The sequence below is a fragment of the Lycorma delicatula genome, chromosome 8, assembly GCF_047948215.1.
Source record: "Lycorma delicatula isolate Av1 chromosome 8, ASM4794821v1, whole genome shotgun sequence".
NCBI classification, from domain to species: Eukaryota; Metazoa; Arthropoda; class Insecta; order Hemiptera; family Fulgoridae; genus Lycorma; species Lycorma delicatula.
Window position 1 is genome coordinate 71,933,159 of NC_134462.1, and position 19,566 is coordinate 71,952,724.

A 19,566-nucleotide genomic window follows, 5' to 3' on the forward strand; every position below is an offset into this window, starting at 1 on the left:
GTATTGTAATATCCAGTGTGGTGTTTTTAAAATGTATATCTTTGACAAGAAATAAAAATATTAGTAAATTCAAGAGGGACTCCTTGAAATCCTCAGGCTCCTTAGCTCCCTTAATTCTAACCATTGTTTATAAAAGAAAAATAACTTTGAATAAATACCTAGTAAAGTAGTCTGGACTTTCTTAATCCACTTAATTAATGAAAATATGGCCATAAAAATGTAATTTTGAAAAATAAAATGGCCATAAAAATATAATATTTAAAAAATAAATATGGCCATAAAAATGTAATATTTAAAAAATAAAATAGGATGATACCTACCTTATTCCATAATCCAAGCAAAAGCGCTGTCTCGAGAAGCATTCGAGTAAATCACAAATCACAATCATTGTACTTTATAAACACCACAGTACTTTATTTTATAAACACCACACCAATTGTGTAAATCATATGAAGCAGTATGTATATTATTTTTTAAATGTTTATTATTAAATGGTATTTTTGTCTGGTATGCAGGTTTAAATAAATTTTTATCTTAAACCCTTATGTTTTCAAAAATATTAGTATATACATATTTTAAATTTTAAATATACATTATCAATTTTGTGCGTTATTTTTGTTGTATATATTATCAACTAAAGAGTATAAACATTATATTTACTTTGGACTAGGTATGTTGATATTTTTGTGGTCTATAATCCTGCTATATATAATGAACATTTAATAATTTTGAATAAGTTAAATTCTTACCATAATGAATTGAAATTTACTTTTGAAATTGATAAAAATAGGAAAATAAATTACTTAGATGTTTGTAGGGATAATAGATAATAGGGAAAAAAATAATCAATTCATAACTTCAGTACATAGGAAACCCACAACCAACAAAATCACCATACATAGATACATATACAAATATGGTTATAAGAGAAATCAATTACACAAAAGTATAATAGAAATAATAAATTAAATAAAGAAATAGATATTATAAAACAAATTGCTAAATATAATGGTTATAATGAATCTTCAGTAGACAATATATACAAAAAAAACAATTGTCAAAATTTAACAATAATAAACATTTAATTACCAATAAATAATAAAAAAAATTGAGAGTATAGGTAAATAGGTTATTGTAAAATAAAAACTACCTTTCTGTCATTCAATGTAGGTGTGCTAACAAGTATAGGCTCTATTAAAGACTAGTTGTTTCTAAAAGTAGTGTAAACTTGCTAACATCACATGAATAAGCAGCTCACAAAAACGTATTTGACCACAAACATTATACAAATTGTGAAATATTAAATAAATTTTGAATAGTTTGTAGGAAATATTTTACGTATGTCTTATTTTGTATGTCTACTTTCAATCTTATCAAGTATCTTGATCTAACAATTAGCAATTTTTAACACAGTAGGATAAGTTAATCAAATTCTTACCTTGTAAGAGTTAACTGCATTTAAGAGTTTAATGCATTTTAAGGGCTATTGCATTATATTTATTTTCATAGTTTCTTTTAGGATAAAATAACAATTTTTAGAATTTTAAAGTTTTGTGCAGTGTTTCTTATTGCAAATTATTTTTTATTTTTTTTATTTAGATGTTTTCAGATTGAGTTGACTCGTTCTTATGATTACAATTCATTTCATGAAGATTTAAGAAAATTATATTTCAATGCTGGTGCTAACAAAATAGATACTGTATTTTTATTTGTAGATACGCAGATTGTTGTCGAAGAATTTCTTGAGGATATTAATAATATTTTAAATTCTGGTATTATTATTTTTTTATTAAAATTTAGAAATAAAAGAATCTTCTTTGCAATATTTTTAATTGTTAGGCTAGATCTAAATTATGGTAAGATAGATTTGCGTGTATGTGAGGTGCAATTTTTTTTAAAGAAAATTGGAACTGGTACTATTTCATAATTTATTGGAAGTTCATAATTTCATTAACAATTTAAGAGTACAACAAATGTGAACCATTTCACTTTCTTTGTTTTCTTTTTTTATATTTTTGTGAACAGTTGTAAAATTTATAAAAAATTGACGCACTAATCATGAATGGGGTTAATTGTATCGAGTTGAAATATTGTATACTGTATTTTACCTGAAATGCTCAATGGTGAAAGATATTTACATTTGTTGTCAGCTTCCACCTTTTTCTCAAATTGATATGTAATGAGCTTCCACCTTTTTCTCTGTAATGAGCTGGAGGCCTATCCAGCATGAACCAGCATGAATATGTTTCATATCAATTTGAGTAAAAGTGGAAAGATCAACTGTCAACAAATGTAAATGTCTTTCACCATTGAGCATTTCAGGTAAAAAACAGTATGCAGTATTTCAACTCGATACATGTATTTAATACCCCTGGGGATACCATAAAAGAATTGTCTCACCTGACATCTTTGAAAGAATCCAGCATGTATTTTGATTGAGGGCTGCAATTTTGAACAGCCTGTTGGTTTTTTAATAATATTACATAACAAAACTTAGGAAAAAATGTTACTAATTTGAAAAAATTAAAAAAGCTGAGTACTGTAAGAAATCCATCAAGAATTCTGTGTGTTGTTTTTGCCATTACAGAAGTAGCATCATCGAAAAAAAAGTGTGAAAATGTTAACGCATTGACAAAACTGCACTCATCTGACATGGTCACTTAGCCAGAATATATCCTCCATACTGCATTTTGTGGAATGTTGAGTTGTACCACCTAAGAATGTTTTCCCTTTCATTCAATGGTCCAGTTGACATTCAGATGAAACATGAGCACTGGGAAGTGTATTCTCACAAAAATTATTAAAAATTCTACAAAATACTTTATGGTCCAAATAGATTTAAATTCAGATTCATTGGAGTAAAACAAACAACACTACATAACTTTAGGTTAACTCTTCAAAATTTCAGTGTGACATACAAATACAGAATTAGAGAACACTCTTGTAAACACTCAATGTAAACAGATTAATTAAAACAATGTTTTGATGAATATAAATGTAAACAGATGAATTAAAAGGTAAGAGTAGTGTTCTCTAATTCTGTAATTTATATATATATATATATATATATATATATATATTAATATATATATATTAATATATATATATATATAATATATATAATTATATATATATTGAGGATTTCCTATATATATATATATATATATATATATATATATATATATATATATATATATATATAGGAATACTTTGATTAGTGCAGTTAATAAGTTCTTGCAATACACCACATATATCAAAACAACACTAATCAAACTTGAGAACGCAATAGGAAGACATAATGATTCAAAATTTATAAACATATATATTCTTCTCTCTCAAAATGTATCTGTATTGTATTACATATGCTTTAAATAATCAAGTAGTATCATATTATAAAGAATTTATTTTTTACAAAAATATTTTTTTTTGTAAGAATTAAGAATTTTATAATTTATTTTTTACAATAAAGCTTAAAGATCAAAAAAAATTTAAATCTATTCTTTAACAAAAACTTAACCTAGCTTCAGTTGAATAATGGTCCTTTTTTCTTCTCCTCCATGATTTTGTGATATAAATCACAATTATAGCCTTTTGCATACATTTTGCAAGCAAAATCTACTTCTTCAAAGCTGAGATTCTTACTAATGTACCACAATTTCAACTGACTGGGATATTAAAACCACCAAATTCTTTGGTGCGTTCAGGCCTACTTGTGTAAAATCAATTTTTTTCCAAAATTCTTTTAGAGTGATTGGATTATCTCCACTTGTAACTTTAATTGCTTGGACAAAAGTTCTTCACATAATATGCTTTAAGCAGTCATATTTGTTGGTAGAAATATAACCTTTGAGTAGTATTTCCCAACTGTGATCATATCGAATTTAATTTGAAGTCATCTTTGACATTACCATTTTAATCTATCCTTGGATACTTTATAGCGTGGTGTTTTCTTTTCTTGCCAAAAATGTTCATGATATTTGGCCGCTACATTTTTATAAGCACACTTGTGGATTCATCCGTAAGTTTGCATCAGGAATGGGCAGCTTGAGGTTGGATAAGACAACTTCTAAATATAACTAAGTAAAGAAGATAAGTTAAAGTTAATAGAATGTAATATTCTTTAGAAATAAGTTTGTTAATTGTTATAAATTGTTTAAGCTTTTCGTAGCACCAATTTTCATATAAGTATCAGAAATATACCTAAGTATTGCATTATAAAAGAAAAGAAATTTGTAGATTTCTAAAATTTTACTTATTTATTTTTGGAAGAATCGAATCAGGTAAGTTGTTTTTCTATAATTTTTCAATACTTTCTGGTGGAGGATCAAAGAGTACATTTAAAAAGAGCTATATATTTTAAGAAGATTTTACATAAATATTTAAGAATTCCAGAAATATTTAAAAAATGTCTAAAGATTTTTAATAAATAATTATAAAGGAACAGGCAATTACTAGATGCTATGTTATTTCAAAACTGGTCATAAATCAGTTGAAGATGATTAGAGTTGGGAGAACAGCCCTATTATTGATGAGTAATGAAAAAGTGAAAGAAGCTTGGAAGGAAAAATCATGGAAATGACAACTTAGTTCACAGACTTTTCATATAATCACTTATTCAGAAAGTTCAGAAAGATTCTGCCACCACCATACTCACCAGAAACAACCCCACATGGGGGGTTTTTTTATTTCTGAGAAAGATTATCAAAACCAAGGAAAGCTCTTACCTGTTTTTGTTCAAGCATTTTCTCATTAACTACTAGTATAATTTATTACTACAGGAACGTAATTTTTTATTCCACAGGTGAAGTCCCTAATCTTTTTGAAGCAGATGAATATGAAAAAGTAGTTTGTGCATGCAGACCAGCTGCAAAAGAAATTGGTATAGCTGAGAGTAATAGAGATGGTATTTTTGATTTCTTCATTTCTAGAGTACGAACCAAATTACACGTCGTTATAACAATGAGTCCTGTAGGAGATGCATTTAGGTTTGTTTGCTTTTTATATTAACTAATTTTTATTAGTTGTTTCCATGGTTATATGTAAATATGTTATATATGTAAACTGTAATGAAGGGGGGGATATATCTATTTGTCTAAGTTATCAATGTTTTATATAAAATGAGTATATCAGTAAAATTAACAAAATTTATAATGATGGAAGCTTCTACTTACAATAAAATGTTTTCAAGTGGTTTTTGCTGCAGTTACTGCTCTGTGGTTCAGTTGGTTTCTTTTACACTAACAATGGTTAAACATGGTTTGAGTTATGAAGTCAGAGTATTAGATTTGGAAATGCCTCTTTGTTTAGTGTACTGAAATTGCATTTTTACATGCTTATTTTTTATTATCCAACATATTTCTAGATTGTTTGATATGTTTTACTACATAATTGAATTCTTAATGTCAGTTATCAGAACAAAATAATTTAAAATATAATTAATTTACTTATTTATTATTGAGTACCGTAATGCTAAATAGAAGTATGAGTTATATAATTGAATACCATCATAATGTTAGGTAATTTTTTTATATTGTTTAAAATTGTTTTTTTTTTTTTTTTTTTTTTTTTTTTTTTTTTTTTTTTTTTTTTTTAGGAGAAGGTGCCGAATGTTTCCATCTTTGGTTAATTGTTGTACAATAGATTGGTTCTTGCCATGGCCTGAGGAAGCATTGTTATCAGTTGCTGAGGATGCTTTAAGACCAATTAGTGGCACGGACCTTGTCTCTCCTATGACAGCAATGTGTTATATGATGCATAATGTACGATAATTTTTTTGTATTATTTTTATTGAATATCATTTACAATTAACTGTGTAGTTAGACTTATAATTAATTCTAACAGAACGCATTAAGAAAATCATATATGTAATGCTCTGTGTTCCTAGATAAAGTATGTAAATGTGTAAAAAAAAATTAAACTTTGTTAGAAATAATGTATGAAGAATTAATTAAAAAATTCTTACCTTAACTGTAATTTAATTTTAAAATTTAATTATAGTGGTTTATATTATTTATTAGTTTAGTAGTTAAGTAATAAACAGATAAAACTTTGAGAAACTTATTAACACCTGCAATTGCAGTGAAAATATAGACTATTAATATTAGTGCTAGTCCTGGTGATTCAGTGTTCATTGCTGATGGGAAGCAGCATTTAGTACCAGGAAAATCTATAATGTTGTGTTACCTTTTTACCCCACAGATTTATTTCTTTAAAAATATCCTGCCTCTTAAAACACATAATTAATTAGTTTTAATTCATCCTCAAAAAAAAAAAAATTAGTTTTGATCAAATCTTAACATCAAAAAGTTGGTCTAATATTAAGTTGGTCTTGACTTAATTTCCTAGCAAGGTGTCTGGCTTTCTTTCACCTATTGATAATTAAATTGCATGTGCAGCATGTTTGAGGTTGTAATACTAAAACTTTAAAGTAGTTTCACTATTATCAACATCACATGAATAGAACTAGAGTTATTGTAGTTGTTATGTATACTAAGAGATTTGCATTGAGGTTAAAGGGATGGTGTCTTGTTTCTACAATTTGAAAGGAGAAATATGTTCATAACTGAAGGGAATACTAGTTAACCAGTAAAAGATACCATCATTGTAGCTTTTTGTCACTGTGACAGTAAATATTAGCGTAGGGTTGTATCTATTTCATGAGAGAAAGGGTGGTTGGGTTGAAGTGCTTCTTTCGCTAATGTGTAATTTGATTAAAATCATAATTGCAAACCCTACATTCTGTGTATTATTTAATATCAATTACATAATTTTAATGGAAATAATCATCTCTGTAAGAGTTCATTACCAGTATTTTTCATTTTCTATGGTTTTAGTTCTAATAAAATGGTAGATGTTTAGTTTAGTTTTAAGTTTACGTTTAGTTTAGTTTAGTTTTAATGCTATACCTTTTCTTTTTTACTAGAGTGTAGAGAAGATGACTGAAAGATTCTACAGTGAGATGCGACGTCGATATTATGTTACTCCTACAAGTTACTTAGAATTGCTTAAACTTTATATTTCATTGCTTTCAAAGAAGCAAGAGGAAAAGAAAAAAGTTAAAGATCGAATACAGAATGGTTTAAAGGTATGTAAAAAAACTTTTTAAAATTTTATTTTTTGTGACACTTATTGAAGGCTCCCTGTCAATTAATTAGCCTTACTTTTTGCAAATATTTATAGTCTATTTCAGAGTTCTGTTAAAAACCATTAATAGTAGAAGTATAATGCTAATACAGGAATAGATTTGGAACTTTATATAATGTTGTATTATAATAATTTATATAATAATGCATTAACCTAGAGTAAACATTCATTTGTAAGAAATGAAAAACACTTCTACAAATTGAAATGTTATGTAATTGATTTAATAAACTATTAAAAATTATAATGACTTAAATTCTATTAATGCATATTCATAATGTCTAAAACTAGGAAAGTTTAAAATGAAAGTTTAAATTTTTTTTTTTTTTATGTGGTAATATTGATATGAAGGGTCTTTCCTTTATCCATTGCCTTGCAAACATTTGCATTGAATTGAACAAACATGTAATTTTGTCTGTTCTTTAAACCTACCAAGTAGAATTTGAATCTTAAGTAGCACTTCCCTGACTGAAAAAAAGTTGAGCACCTCTTGTATAGGCCCATTTAAGAAATGACCAACTCACTGCATGTATTTATAATTAGTTGGGTCACCAAAATCAACTTTTTATGCAGGAATAAACTGTCAAGAAGAGGTTGTTATTTGCCGATTGTAAATAGGGCATACAAACCTTCATGGACCCCTAATTAATCGACTGATGCATCCATGTGTGTTATGCGTCATTGTGTTTAAATTGGGAGCTAACATCCAAGATTCTCTAGGAAACAATATGAGGATGCTGTCGAATATCTTGTACCTTAAGGCTGTGCATCTGTATTTGACTATTTAATAATTTAATTTGACTATTTAATTTTTTTTTTTTAATATTGTACAGTCTCTGGTTTATATTTCAGTATGCCCAATTTATCAATATAATTTTTTGCTTATAAATACACAGGTCTTTCAAGTGTACAGCTAAAGCATTATCATCTATAAACAATCTAACCACATTGAGTAGGTTTATTTATAATTGCACATTGACTTTCCATTATGGTTCTTATTTACAGCAGTGACCAGCCCGATTCGTACAGATTCTAAATAAGAAGCCAGATGCAGGGCTAGTATATTAATGGTCTATGCACAAAGTATTATTCAGCCCAGTTACAGTGTTTTACTAGTTTGGTTGTCATTATTCTTAGCGCAGAATATATCAAACTATAATAAACTCCCTGCTTTAAGTTGCATATACAATTTTATACATTTTCTAGGTTTTTGTTTGAAGTTTATTGTAATAATGCATATATATTCATTCACTGATGTCCTTATCTTAATGTTTAAAAGTTAATACGTTTCAACAACAGTGGCAGTTTTCCAACTGTCCTCCCTAAGTATTAGATGCTATTTAATGTAGCTGCTCCTTTTTTTAAATTACTTGTCAGTCTTGTAAATTTGTTGTTTCTTTATGTTGATAACTATGTTTTTATCAATAAAAAACATTAAAAATTCATTTCTTCATTTTCCCCTCCACCATTTTTACTACCTTTAGCTCCAAATAAAACTGAAAGAGGCAAGGCTGTCTTATAATAAGGATGTCTTATTGAACCCTTGGTTTCCTTGATTCTGAAGGAATTGTTTTCGCAGGCATTTGATTAATTGTTTGAAAAATGTAAACAGTTTAGAGAAGCAGGTGGCTGCTATATAAATGAAGTAAATCTATGATAAATAATAACCTACACATAAAGAAACTGAGAATTTTAATTTTAATGATTGGCTGGTTTACCAGCAGTTTTCAAATAAGTGCATTCGAAAAGTAACTATTCACCTAAATAAACACAATACCAGGTGATTAAAAAAACTTTAAAAGCATTTAAAAATTTATTAAAATAAAGGAAAACATATCAGTTTTGTCATGCAATATTCACCTTGGTTCGATGTAGCTTCCATCTGTAATGCAACATACTTCATTCATGGCTGTAGCCAGCAAGTCAGGTGTTACCTCTGCAGCTGTACATTAATTTTTGAAGTCTTAGATCAACACGACCAGGAGGTAGCCACAGGTGGTACATAAACCTGATCTTTAATTAAACCCTCACAAGAAAAGATCTAGCGGGATCAAATCATGTAAAGTGAAAGAAGCAATTCAAAAATTGGTCTATGGTTACCAACCATAGACTGCAGAAAGTGAATTCATTAATGTGAATGGTTTCAACATTTAACAGAGAGTTCTGATATTTTGAACTGTGTTTTCTATACCAATGAGGCATGGTTCCAATTATCAGGGTATGTGCACACACAGAACTCATGTTTATGATCTATCAACAACCCACATGCTATAAATGAAATTACTCTACATGACCAGAAGAGAGGGTTGAGGATTGCAATATCCAGGAGAAGAATAGTTGTCTCATAGTGATTTCTTCAGAGAAATGATAAATTTGTTTCATTATAGTGAAATCATCCATCAGTTCATGTGGGAACTAACAAGAAATTAAAAATACTTTGATTCAAGACAGCATGACACATAGAGCCAAAGCAGTCCTTGAAATTAGTGCAAAAGCTTTCAAGATAGAATGATTTTTATTTCTAGGGTTATGCAAAAGGGAATGTTTATCGAGGAAATTCCCACAGCCTCCAGTAATTTAAAAATGCTACTTGCCAAGAACATTCCACACTAATAAATTTGAAAGTCTTAAATAACAAGAAGAAACACATGCAGATATGTATAGAGGTTAATAGAAACCATTTTCAGCAAACTAGCGAGTGACAGGTGTATAATAACTTTTCAAATGCACGATACACATGACTAGGCAATTATTCTCACTGACACTCGGATTCCAAATTTGAAACTTCTTGTTTTAAAAAAAAAAATAATAAAAAATTAAAAATTTCTGTTTTCAATTCTTATAGATTATTATTATATTTGTATCAAATAAATTTCTTGTATTATTTAGGTTTAGTATATTTGTGATAATAATCATGATGTATGATTACAAAATAGAACTCATAATCTATTTGTTAATTGTTCATAATAAATTGTAATGAGAGTTAATTTAAAAAAAAAATTATTCAATTTTTTAAATAAAACCTACATTTGACACGAGTAATAATGGATTCAGATAAAAGCAAATTCTGATTAGTCATGAATGAATATCAAACTTTTCCTTATTTTTTTTATAATGAATTAAAGATCAAAAATGCTATTGATTGATAGCTTTCAAAACACTGAAAACATTAATATCTTAAGGTTTTTGTGACATTTATAACTTGTTCTGTTGTATCATGTGATTTGGAATTTCCATTAACAAAATGTTAAAGCATACTTTTGTTTTGTTATAGAAATTGTTAGAAACAAATGATTTAGTAGCTACAATGAAAGTTCAGTTAACTGAAATGGCTCCAGTACTAAAAGAAAAGTCTGAAGCTACAGCAGAATTAATGAAATTTCTTGTAAAAGAAAAAGCACAAGCTGATGAAGTACGAAAAGTTGTTTCAGAAGAAGAGGCTGTTGTAAAGGTATGATTTTCTATGAATAATAATGTGATTGTTTCATGTTAAGAAAGTGAACAGTATCATCCTGTATAATCTGATGGTTCCATCGGGTTGGACTAGTGGTGAACACGTCTTCCCAAATCAGCTGATTTGGAAGTCGAGAGTTCCAGCGTTCAAGTCCTAGTAAAGCCAGCTATTTTTACACGGACTTAAATACTAGATCGTGGATACCGGTGTTCTTTGGTGGTTGGGTTTCAATTAACCACACATCTCAGGTATGGTCGAACTGAGAATGTACAAGACTATACTTCATTCACACTCACACATTTCATCCTCTGAAGTATTATCTAAACTGTAGTTACCGGAGGCTAAACAGGAAAAAGAAAGGTTCCACAACACCTGGAAATTTTCAGGAAGTAGCATTCTGAAAATTTATGGTATGAAATAAGGATAAATGACAATGGCTATAGCTATTTTTAATGAACTGGTTAAACTAAAGTGTCTACAGCTTCACAGTTATGCTGTTAACATTTATCAAGTAAATAACTGTAGCTATCATTGCCACTTAAAACAATGTTTTATCATCGTTTGTAATTTGTATAATTAATAAATTAATAACTTAATCTTGGCAATTCAAACTTTATATACATTATCATTTAGTTTTTTTAATATATATATATATATATATATATATATATATATATATATACACACCAAATAACTGCTTAAATACATGTAATATTATTTTCTTAATAATTGTTCGTGTTATTCCAAGAAATTTACAATCAACATTTTCTGCGGTATTCTTGTGATTTTATTACATTTATTTATTGAATCCTTTTTTATTCTGTGTAGGATAAAGCCGAAGAAACGCAAAGTTTGGCTGACGATGCTCAAAGAGACCTTGATATGGCATTACCAGCAATGGAAGCTGCTACAAAAGCCTTAGAAGCTTTAAATAAAAATGATATTAATGAGTTACGTGTATTTAATAAACCACCAAATCTTGTGAAATTTGTTATGGAAGCTGTTTGTCTTCTTTTTGGATCAAAGTAAGTATTTATTATTAAAAATTAATATGTGGTCTAATTGCTTACTTATTTTTTAAATATATATCACTACATGTAAGTAAAAATTAGGAATTTTTATATAAAATTTTAACATTAAATATCTGTAAAAAAAAATAAGAGGATTTTGAACTTATAGCTTCCTAAACAAAGATTTCCATTAACACAGTTGCTGCTATCCCACATATCTGTGTGAAGATCAGATATCACTTATCTGTGGTCTGGATTATTATATTTTTCTTGACACTAAGTGTAAGCAAGTTCTGAATGCTTTGTCAGTAAATGGGCCATTAAGAAACATCTCTGCTGTATTGTAGTTTCATTTTTACTATTTTATTCTATATTGTTAATAAGTGATTGATGAATTTATTCCTTTTGATAGCATTTTCTGCATGAACTTTGTTATTTCTGTTTGATGTAGTTATTTGATTAGTTTGGTATATTTATTCCAACCCTTTCTATTATGTGCTAAATATTTTCTTTTGAATCCTACATCCTCAATTGGCTGTTTCATAATGTACTAATCTTTGTCTTCCTTTACTGTTTTTACCATCTATGAGGTGTGTTCAAAAAGTAACAAGAATTTTGAAATTTTGTGAGTTGTATTTGTCTGATTCTCAGGATTTTTTCATTGTTGTATTGGTAAACATGTCTGAAAAGTATCTGTACATTTTTAGCCATATCGGATGATTAGTCTGTTGTCAGCTGTGTTTTGGAACACGTGTTTTGGAACGATCTACAATTTTTTATTTGTTTAAATAATGGATCGGAGAATTTGTATTAAATTTTGCTATAAGAATGGAATAAATTGTAACAATATTTTAAAAATGTTAAATATTGCTTTTGGTGTGTCTGCTATGAGTAAAGTAGAGGTTTACAAGTGGTATAAGCATTTCCAAAAAGGTTGTGAAGACGTTGAAGGGGACTAATGGCGAATGGAAGCTGCTCAGGAGTCACTAAATGAAGTCAACAATGATGCAGAACTACTGAAACGTGTCATAACAGTTGATGAAACATGGATTTACGGATATGATGTCGAAACTAGGGCTTATTGTTCCTGTGGAGGCATTCTGGATTACAAAGACCGAAAAAAGCTCGACAAGTACGGTCGAATATGAAGGTTATGCTCACCACCGTGTTCTTCAATTTTAACAGCATAGAGCAACATGAGTTCTTGCCACAAGGTCAAACAATCAATAAGGAGTATTATCTACAATAAGTTCAACGCAGTTTGCGTGAAGCAATCCGAAAAAAACACTCAAATTTGTGACGCAAAATTGTGACTCATGCTGGTCAGACAGATGGTTCTGCATGGATTGAAAGAGGAAATCAGAAGCAACATTTTGTGAATACAGCGGGTAAGATAGAACATTCTAGAGCTGATTTAGCGAGTTAAGCAACTTTTTTTAAATATAAAATAGGTGTGAGCTGGTTATCATTTTTACTAAAAATGTTTTCATCACCATTTTTATTACTACTGGGTATTTCATTTTGATTTTTTATAATTAGGCTGTCATCATGACTGGACCATTTTAAAAAAACTTTTATAACAGTATATGAATGTTTGATTTAGTAAAAACCATTGTGCTCAAATCTATGAGGTTTGATAAAAAAAATACACAGAATTTTTAAATTTCCCAGGCTGTCAATTTTTTTTATTGTGTTCGTACACTTGTCCCTAATGTATGTTTACATTGGTAGCCATGTTGGCTGTCAAAAGGTTACACACATATTTTGGTAAGGTCAGTGACTTTTAACTTTTGAAAAAAGAATGAAATAAGTGCAGGCTATTAGCAGCAATTAGTGTACAAATGTTTGCAAAAGGGCCATGAAGATGATGGGTGCCCTGGATGTTCCAGCACATCAAAAACTGATAACAACGTCGAAAAAGTTAAGAAAATGACTGGACAATCACTGAATCACTATCAGAGAATCAATAAGGATTATTACTACCTGGAAGTTCTATGATGTTTGCATGAAGAATCTGAAAAAACACTCGGATTTGTCGCAAAACAATTCATGGCAACTGCACCATGGTAATGCGCCTGCTCACACTTAACTGCTTGTTCATGAATTTTTGGCTGAAAACAACACCATTAAGATATCTCAGCTCCTGTATTTGCCGGACATGGCCCCTTGTGACATCTTCCTATTTCCAAAGCTGAAAAAACCATGAAATACTATGTTTTGCCAACATTGAAGAGATAGACAGAAAGAATCGCTGATAGAGCTAAACGCCATACTGGAAATTCATTCCATAGGTGCTTTGAAGACCGGAAAAAGCTCTCCTACAAATTATATATCCGAAAAGGAGTACTTTGAAGACAAAATCAATATTGAAGAATAAATAACAATTTTTTGAGAACTAAAATTTTATATATTTTTTTTATCAAAACTTTATGCAAAAAATTATATAATTAATACAGTAATTTTGTGTCATCTGACAACATTATATTCTAAAATTTATAATATTTTAATGAAACTGGAAAAATCAACAGGTACTTATTTCTTTGTTTTTTTTTTTTACAGAGGTGACTGGCAGTCAGCAAAGATCGTATTAGGTGATATTAACTTCCTTAAGAAGCTTCAAGAGTATGATAAAGATCATATTCCAGATTCTTTATTACGAAAATTAAAAGATTTTATTGATCATCCAGAGTTCTTACCAGATATTGTGGCAACTCAGTCAAAAGTATGCAAGTCAATATGCATGTGGGTACGAGCTATTGACACTTATGCTAAAGTCTACAGAGTGGTTGAACCCAAAAGAAAAAAGTATGTACCTTGTTAAGTTTTTTAATATTAAATTTTATTTTAAGGTGGGAATGGTTTTGATTCTTAGTGTAAATTTCAACCATGATTTAGTCAATATGTTTTAAAAATCTATTTAATTTAATATAATTTATTATTATAAATTAAATTTTAGATCTATATACAGGTGATTCAAAGAAATAGGAAATTTTGAAAGTTGTGTTAATAGCCGTGAGTGATTGGTACCACTTGATAAGTGGCGCCAGCCTCTTTAACCTAACCTGCCATTTAGTTGTCATGGATCCTTGGAGTGGTGCGCTACGTGCATTTGCTATCAAAGCGTTACAAAAACAATGACAGTGTGGAGGGAGCGCGTAGAGAATTTCGCAGTCATTTTAATCTGGGACGGCACAACCGTGTTCCATCAGCACATGCAATTAAAGCATGGATATCTAATTTTGAGGAAACTGGTTTGGCAATGAAAAAGAAACCTCCAGGCCGTGAGCAAACCGTCCGTACACCACAGAATGTTCAAGCTTTACAAGATGCTGTCACACGAAGTCCACATTGGTCAAGCCGTCGTCTCTCAGCATCTTTACAATTGCATAGTTCGTGTTCGAAGAATGTTAGTGAAGGACTTGCAATTCCATTCATACAAATTGCAGATCGTCCAGGAACTGAAACCGAACGATGCAGTTGTGCGAGCACAATTCTGTAATGTAATGCTTCAGAAGATAAATAATGAAGAGTTTGTTCATGAACTGTGGATGTCAGACGAAGCGCATTTCCGCCTCAGTGGATTTGTTAACAAGCAAAATTTCAGATACTGGGCACACAAGAAAATCCTACGCTGCTACACCAGCATCCATTGCACAGCCAGAAAGTGACCGTGTGGTGTGCTATGTCATCTTACGGTGTTATAGGCCCTTATTTTTTTTTAGGATGACAACGGTCTTGCGATTACAGTGATGTCGGCTCGTTACGCAGCCATGCTACGTAACGAGCTGTTTCACAGCTCATCATTTCACAAAATGGTGACATTAGATGGCCTCCCAGATCGCCTGATCTCTCAGCTTGCGATTACTTTTTGTGGGGTTACCTTAAAAGCAAAGTGTTCCACAGTAGACCTGCTACAATGGAAAAACTGAAGGCAAAGATCTGAGAAGCAATTGCGGAAATTCCAGTTGAGATGTTATGTCAAACAATTTAACGAACACGAAGAGAGTGAGTGTTTACGTAGAAGAGGAGGTCACTTGGAAGAGGTCATCTTTAAAAAATAAACTAAAATGTACGTATCCTAAAATGGCAACATTTGTACAATTACATTAAATAAAATTCATTTTCTAAAAAAAATATTTCATTAACGTTACTTAATTTTTTAAATTTCCCGTTTCTTTGAATCATCCTATATTGATTAAATTTTATAAATATAAATAACTATTTTGATACAGTAATTTCTTCTTAACATTGAAATTTTCTTTTCATTAACAACTCTTCTTTTCACAGACTGCCTACGATATTTGTCTTTTCTAATTTTGCTTTGCAGTAAACATAACATTTGTGTTATATTTGGTATATTTAATATCTTCTTTACAGAGTTGAAGCGGCTGAAAAAGAATTAGCTGGTGTAATGGCTATTTTAAGGCAAAAACAACAGATGTTAGCCGATGTTGAGGCACAGATAGCAAAACTTGAAGCTCAATATGATTCAAGTATAGCTGAAAAAGCAGCTTTAGAAGCAACAATGGAACAATGCAGTGCTCGTCTAAACCGATCTGGACGATTGACTATGGCATTAGGAAATGAACAAGTGCGCTGGGATCAAACTGTTAAAGTAAATATTTTAAGTTTTTACATTGTTTTATAGATGTTTTTATATTAGAAATATGAGAAAGAAGAAAAATATTCTTAGTTCTATTTCAGGTTGTGTAATAGTTACATGATATCTTCTTGATGCATGTTTTTCATCAGAAAAAAGTTTGGTAAAGTATTGGATTCAGGATAATCTATTTTATATTTCAGAGGCATACATTTGATATGTATTAACTGAATTTTGTATCATTCTGTTCCATTCAAGTTATTTTAATATAAAAAAACTACCATAATCCAAAACTGCAAACATAAACAAAATAATAGATTTAAAAACATAATTATTACCCAGAAAATGTTCATAAAACTTTACTTACAATTCAAAAACATATATGGGAAAATATAAGAAAAAAAATAAAATAGAAGTAATAATAAAAGTATTAATTGACAAATTATCTGTGCTTACAAAACACTGTAAATATTTTTAGTGGGGTCTTTAGAACAAAGATTAAAAATTAAAGGTAAAAAATACAAACTTGTTGCTGTTTCAGTAAAACCAAACATAAAGCGTAAATGTAGCTTAGCATTTTTAAATAATTAGTTTGTTTTAATTTTATATATTTTAATGTTTTTTTAAAAAAGATCCTGCAAAAAGTACTTATTTTTATAGCATTTTGTAAGTCTTTTTTCAATTAATATTTTTGATATTTTATTTATTCATCTACTTAATTTTTTAATATATGCACTTTATTTGTTATGCACCAGTGTTTGTTGATGTTGATTGTTTAATAATTGAAATGCTCATCGATGTTTAGAGTATTATAAATAAAACATTTCAGTAAATGGGTTTTGAGTGTAATCTTGCTTTCCTTTCCAGTTTATTTCAGTAATCATTTAGAATAGCTCTTTGTAAAAAAAATTATTCAGTTCAGTTCATTTATTTATTGTTGTATGCATTTCATTTCAACAGCTTAATTGTAAAATTAGAACTCACGGGTAGAATGATGACTGAAGATAGTAACAAGAAACTTTTTTGACATTAGAATGTAATTGATTTAGTCCAACCTAAAATTACAACCCATTCTTGATACATTATTTTAAGCTCTCATATTCTCACTAGAGAGTTTACATACTATTTTGAAAAGTTAAAACTAATAGAATTAATTCCCAATAAAATATTTCAGATTATGTTGATTCAATATCATTGTTTTCTTCAGTTGTTAATTTTTAACTCTATAAAGATTAAGATTAATATGTTTTGTTTATTGTAAAGTATGTAAAATACGTCATTTGTAATGTAAAGAGTTAATTTAATTTCAGACAATGACTGAGGAAATTATTTATTTAATCGGTGATGTTCTGATAGCAGCTGGCAGTGTTGCATACCTTGGTGCATTCACAAGTAGTTATAGAGAGGAATTAACTATAATGTGGGTAGAACTGTGTAAAGAACTAAAAATACCTTCCTCCCCTATATTCAGGTGTGTACTAATTAATCATTAATGAAATTTGTAGTGTCAAATTTATAGTCATTGTAGTGTTTTATATTGTAAAAATAAGTTTCTGTTAGTTGATTTTAAGAGCCTTTTTTAAGTAATATGTGCAGCCAAATTTTTGATGGGCAACAAATTGAATTGCTTAATAGAAATTATAAGAGAAAAAACTCTGATTCTAAGTTGTTCGATAAACAAAGATCAGTTAATTTTTAAGCATATTGAAGTAATTTATCATTTTTGCAATAACTACAATTATTATGATGCTGCTGAGGCTGTAGTGTTTTATAATTATAGTGTTGGTATTGTTTGACACAAGCAATCTCTGATAAATCATGAAAATGTATTATTAATTTCTGGTTTAAACGTTAATAATTATATCCATTTAAAATTTTTAGTTTAATAAATGTATTGGCTGATGCTTACGAAATTCGAATGTGGAATTCATTTGGATTACCAAGAGATAATATTTCAACTGAAAATGCTATTCTTGTCACCCAAGCTGGACGTTGGCCACTAATGATTGATCCACAAGAACAAGTAAGAATTTTGATATTTTTTTATTTTCTACTCATATAGCTACATTATAGCAGATTTCTTTAAATTATTTCTGCTTATTTAATTTTTTGTTTATGCTTTGGGATTATGTAATTTCATAATGATATTTTGAAAATATAATTTTAATGAAGTAAAGTTCAATAAACATCTAATTGGATAGAATATATTTAAAATATTAATAGTGACAAAACTTTATTCAAATTTCAAGCTGGAAAGTATAGTTTTGATTCAAATACAGGGATTAACTGAGTTTGTCAGTAGGAAATTGTTCAAGCTATGTGCAAAAATTCTTTACTTTTGGATGGCTTTTATAAAATCTACTGAAAAATAAAATCAAAACAAACTTTTGTGACTTGATTAAAAATTTTTCTAAACAATAATTATTCTAGATAGTTTTTGTTTTTTTAGATAAGTTTTTTTTTGTTTTCATTAGTGTACTAAATGCTGGAAGTATAATATTGGCTCGTAAACAGAATAATTGTTTAAGAAGTAAGCATAGAATTAATTAATTTTTTTTTACATTATTTTTTATGTTCATTCTTCATGCAGGCCAACAGGTGGATTCGTAACATGGAAGGCACTAAGGAGTTAAAAGTAGTAAAATTGACAGATTCAAATTTCTTAAGAATACTTGAGAGTGCAATTCGTATCGGATGTCCAGTTCTTTTGGAAGAAGTCGGTGAAAAATTAGATCCAACTCTAAGACCTATTTTACTCAGACAAGTATTTGTACAGGTCAGGAAAGTTTTATTATGCATTCCATATTTGTATTTTCCATTGCTTAGTTTCTTTTTAATAAATTTAATGTTTTTTTTTGTTCATAATTTTATGTAAATGATTTATTTTATGTTCTTTAACATACTTAACATGTACAGTATTTTCTTTTCAACTGGAATTTTCTGGATATGTATGCACACAACTGCTTTATATCTTCTCATTAGTATATGAGTAGTGATATTAATTCAAGATTTTCACAATATTTTATATTTCCACTAGGTTTATCATAATTGATTTGAGTGTTATTCTCCTAGCATTGTCACTCTAGCATTCATAGTTGACGCGCTTGTAATTTAATAACATGTAGTTGCAAATCAACTATGAAAGTTAGGAGTGACATTGGAAAGGCAGAAAATAACACTCAAATTAAAAATTTTAACTTAGCTTGTATTCATAAAGTAATCTTATTTGTATGTAGCATTACTGGTGAAATCCCAACGTGTTGGTCTAGTGGTGAACGCGCCTTCCCAAATCACCTTATTTGGAAGTCGAGAGTTCCAGCGTTCAAATCCTAGTAAAGCCAGTTATTTTTACACGGATTTGA

At 29.1% G+C, this 19,566-nt stretch overlaps 1 protein-coding gene across 1 annotated transcript in view; it reads left to right on the top strand.

Moving 5' to 3' along the window:
* Dhc16F (Dynein heavy chain at 16F) overlaps positions 1-19,566 on the top strand; it is a 149,275-nt gene that overhangs the window by 89,411 nt on the left and 40,298 nt on the right. The window contains exons 30-40 of the mRNA XM_075373265.1: positions 1,600-1,772; positions 4,802-4,985; positions 5,594-5,759; positions 6,923-7,084; positions 10,415-10,591; positions 11,423-11,619; positions 14,164-14,409; positions 15,982-16,219; positions 17,515-17,675; positions 18,086-18,227; positions 18,795-18,980. Of these exons, the coding sequence (XP_075229380.1) occupies positions 1,600-1,772; positions 4,802-4,985; positions 5,594-5,759; positions 6,923-7,084; positions 10,415-10,591; positions 11,423-11,619; positions 14,164-14,409; positions 15,982-16,219; positions 17,515-17,675; positions 18,086-18,227; positions 18,795-18,980 (2,032 nt within the window). The remainder of the gene's footprint in view (positions 1-1,599; positions 1,773-4,801; positions 4,986-5,593; positions 5,760-6,922; positions 7,085-10,414; positions 10,592-11,422; positions 11,620-14,163; positions 14,410-15,981; positions 16,220-17,514; positions 17,676-18,085; positions 18,228-18,794; positions 18,981-19,566) is intronic.